The sequence below is a fragment of the Alligator sinensis genome, unplaced genomic scaffold, assembly GCF_000455745.1.
Source record: "Alligator sinensis unplaced genomic scaffold, ASM45574v1 scaffold746_1, whole genome shotgun sequence".
Lineage (NCBI taxonomy): Eukaryota > Metazoa > Chordata > Crocodylia > Alligatoridae > Alligator > Alligator sinensis.
Window position 1 is genome coordinate 3,206,311 of NW_005841959.1, and position 4,152 is coordinate 3,210,462.

At 38.3% G+C, this 4,152-nt stretch overlaps 1 protein-coding gene across 3 annotated transcripts in view; it reads right to left on the reverse strand.

Moving 5' to 3' along the window:
- Nucleotides 1-4,152, reverse strand: part of DMD (dystrophin) — a 1,961,037-nt gene that overhangs the window by 1,861,243 nt on the left and 95,642 nt on the right. The window contains exon 1 of one of the 3 annotated variants that reach the window (XM_025200208.1): nucleotides 2,547-2,875. The exons of the other annotated variants lie outside the window; for them this stretch is intronic. Coding sequence (XP_025055993.1) covers nucleotides 2,547-2,577 — 31 coding nt within the window. The 5' untranslated portion in view covers nucleotides 2,578-2,875. Of the gene's footprint in view, nucleotides 1-2,546; nucleotides 2,876-4,152 lie in introns of those variants that run through there. 3 annotated transcript variants of the gene reach the window in all.

A 4,152-nucleotide genomic window follows, 5' to 3' on the forward strand; every position in this document is an offset into this window, starting at 1 on the left:
AAAGAGTGTAGAAGCTAGTGAAACAAAAGCAATATGTCTAGAGCAGTGAAAGAAGCTAACAAAGTTAGGGGACTATTTTGGGACAAATTATGAAACCATAATATGCTATGGATATGAGTTTTTTGCAACTGTTGTTTTCCCTTTTCACTGGATGGTACAAAAGAAGGACCTAAACAAAACAGAATATAAAGCGCTAAAAAATATCAAGACCTGCTAAAAATTCAAAAATCACGTAAAGCGATCAATTACACAAAAATCAGCAATTACCAGAAGTAATCACACAGCAATGTCCATTATAATATGAGAGACTACCAGTTTTCCCTTACAGAACATATGTGACAAGTTGGCAAATGAGGTAATGGCTTCTGCCACTAATGTTATTAGTCTACCCGATAAAATGCTAATCTATTATTCATATGTTCTTAAAAGTTTCAAAACCTTCATATTTGTGTTCCTTGCTTGCTCAGGGTGCAATCTACCCCCAACTCCACAGAGATGGGACTAGCCACAATGATCTCCCACTTCTGTTCCATGGTGGATCACTCCGATTTTCTCCCCAGACTTCAGGAAAATGTTGCACTGGTCAAGAGTCTACATTGTTGAGATACTGGAAACTGAGTAGGGTAGGCGAAAAATGAGTGGAATAGTGAGGATACCTGTCCCTGTGCTCCTTCCAACAGAGCACAGGCAGAAAAGGTTGATACTGCGCAGAGTTTCACTACTTTTTTCACACAGCCTGTCTCTTGGAGTACTTCCCTTTGAAAGTGTGACTCTGAATGCAAACCCCCCCCCTCCCCCCCCATTCTTCCAGAGCCATTTTATACATTGTTCCATTAAAGGGCAATGGACCTCATTGTTTTTTGATACAGAGGTGGTGGTGAAGGCCATTATTTTATTTCTTATAGAATTGTCAGAGAGCACTTGAATGCTCTACAGAGAGAGATTAATGGAAGAAAACAACAAATCAGTACACTGAATGCAAACACCCCCCCTCCCCCCCCATTCTTCCAGAGCCATTTTATACATTGTTCCATTAAAGGGCAATGGACCTCATTGTTTTTTGATACAGAGGTGGTGGTGAAGGCCATTATTTTATTTCTTATAGAATTGTCAGAGAGCACTTGAATGCTCTACAGAGAGAGATTAATGGAAGAAAACAACAAATCAGTACCCACAGAAACCTACAGTTCAGTTCAGGCCATGGCAATGCAGGGTTCTCTCTACAGTAGCAGTTGTAATCCAACCTTGCTCAAGGCCAAGTGCAGACATTACACTTTTACTGGTATAAGTGATCAGAAACCAGTCTGTATCTGTAACAGAACAGAAGCTCGGCACACAGACTGGGTTTAAAATGGTAGAACCTGGTCTAAGATTTGCCCCCACCCTGCCACCAAGAGGTGAAGGAGTGCTCTGTTTGCTAACACAAATTAAGCTGCCTATAAAAAACCCCACCTAATTTAGACTGATTCTGCCTCAGGCTTTTTGAATGTCTGAACTGAGTCTAAGTGTCTCAAAAAATGTAGCTAAGAAAGTTATTTGTTGCTCAAGAGGCAGAACTAGAATTAGCCTAAAATAAAACAACACTTGTCATAAATGTCAAAAAACAAAATTCACTTTTAAGCTACCATGCCTGTCAAATATGATCAAAACCTAATACCAGATGTAAGAACCTTCAGACTTCAGCATCTGCACAGTCCAAAAAAAAAATGACAGTATGTATTCCTCTGGCATCAGAATCCAAATAGGCAGGAGTAAAGCAGAAGAGCTCTTGTAATGCTACAGGCCTGAGTTGAGAGGGTGATAGGATATACAACAGAGAAGTAGAAACTGTACAATAGGTATAGTCGGATTTTTAATCATGGAATTCCCTCCGCCCCCCCCCTTTTTTTTTTTGCACTGTTATATTCCATCTTTCATTTCTACTTTTTATTACACTTTCTTGTTTGACATGGAGAGAGAGCTTTTAAAAAATAAACCAGAAAATGTCCTGGGACTCTTTTGCCCTCTGGAAAAAGCATAGGGGAGCTCAGCTGCTGCTTATTTTAAGCAAAGTTGGCACCTCCATCCCCTCAGTCAGTTGTTACCAACTACTTTAATAATAATGCGAGGAGATCCCACACCATATATGTTAATACCAGGCAGTGAAAAAACTTATGCTGCTGCAGTTCAAAGCAACCAATTAGTTCTTTGAAGTGTTGCCAGATTATTAAAACAATAATGAACCCCGCACACTTTTATTTTTCTTTTTTAATACTGGTCTGTGTTCTCTAAAAAAGAAATCCTATGTAAGTAGTGAACCTTAGGGAAGAAATGTGTTTTCTTCATTCAAATGTGAGCACTTTGGAGTATTTATGGAATGCTTCCTTACATGCAAAGGATTTACAATAATCAACATAAAGGATACTATGTCTTAGCTTCTATTGCTTTGCTTCCTCATATATGGGAAGTAAACATTTAAAAATACATGCTGTTACTGGGCTTACAGCACTATAAGACTACATCAAACTGAGTAGAGTAATAAAGTATTTCAGTCTGTTCATACTTACAATAATCTTCCACTTCCTCATACCAAAGCATGTGAGCAGAAATGAAATCTCTTCACCAAGAGAGAAAAGAACCCAACAAAATTTCTTGGCAATTTATGTTCCAACTTTACTGCTCCACTACTTTTTGTAGAATAATGCCTGCCCCTGGATAATGATAATTATGACCCACAACAACTTTAAAAAAAAGTAAAAGGAAAAGCCCTCCTCAGTATTCTCTTTAGTTTCAGTGTACAGTTAAATGCTTCTAAGATCTGGATCCCGTAGGGGCAAAATGAGTGATCCTGACTTCCAATGAGCCGACATAGTAACTAATGCCAGGGTTCTGTGGAGGCCCCTAGATGTTTCAAATTCCAGGAACTGCGCAGAAGCAATACACTGTGCTTCCCTCAAAACAAAGTTGGTTTCCCATAATAGGGCAGCCCACATACTCTACATATAAGGCTCTGCTGCCAGGATGGCATGTGTGATGGATTTAAATGATGTGCAACAGCTTTCCAAGTAACATCCAAAACAATTCAGTCCAGTGAATACAGTACTGCTCTCCAGCCAACTGCAATGCACGCCCTGCAGAACAGATTTGTTTCGCCAAAGAATACAAATGTGCTAAACCTTATATGGAAGATGACTAGGCAAAAGTTTATGAAGTTTATAAAGTTTAGGTTTGCAAGTTTAAAATCTGGTTCATCAATTCAGATTATATCCCCCCACCCCTGCCATTTCAGTGTTTTCATAAGATTTTGTTCTCTTTTTCTTTTTTCCTCCACTATTTCAAACTTGATTAGATAGTTAATAAAACTGCAGTTTTATTTAGTATCAAACTTACCTTTTCACAACATATTTCTGTATACACAACAAAAAAAATGGCCCATAGAAAACACAAAAAAAGATTAAAGAGATGGTTACTTCTGATCCTTATGGGTCATAGATGCCATTGTAAATCCCCACAAAATAAAACCTGCTTTTGTTTCAAATTATTCTTTTTTATTTTTTGGTAAATTGCAAAAAGCATTTTAATGTTTGCTTTGGTTTAAAGTAAAAACTGGAATTTCTAAACTGACCTAAAAATCTTACAAGCTTATCTACACAAACAAACAGCAGAAAAAGACAAGGACAATCCTTTCATACGAAACTTTGTTTTCAATTTAAGACATATCTCTTCCTTATAGCTACTGGCACTTTCTATGCTGATAGTTAAATGAATGCCCAAGAGAGCCTGGATGTTCAGTGCTAAAACAGACACCAGAGGATTAATTTACACCCTACAGAAACCAAAAGTCATGAATTTATACTGAACATAATCTGAATCACTGCACCAGGGGCAGACCGTGACAAGAGCAGCACTTAGAGGATTTGAGGGGGAAATGAGATTGAGGAAACTAGCACTGTAAATAAAGGAATTGCCTGACTTGATAGGAAAAGTTTCATTTGATTATACTTTTTACCAGTGGCTAAATCCAGATCCAAAAAGTGTCTTAGGTATTTGATGCGGGAAGTTGAAGCTGGATCCTTAAAATCTCTACATGGTCTAATCTGTGGAAGCACCTTAATTGGGGGGTTTTGGGAGATGGGGGGGGGGGGGGGGGTTTTTTTTTTTTTTTGTGAGGCA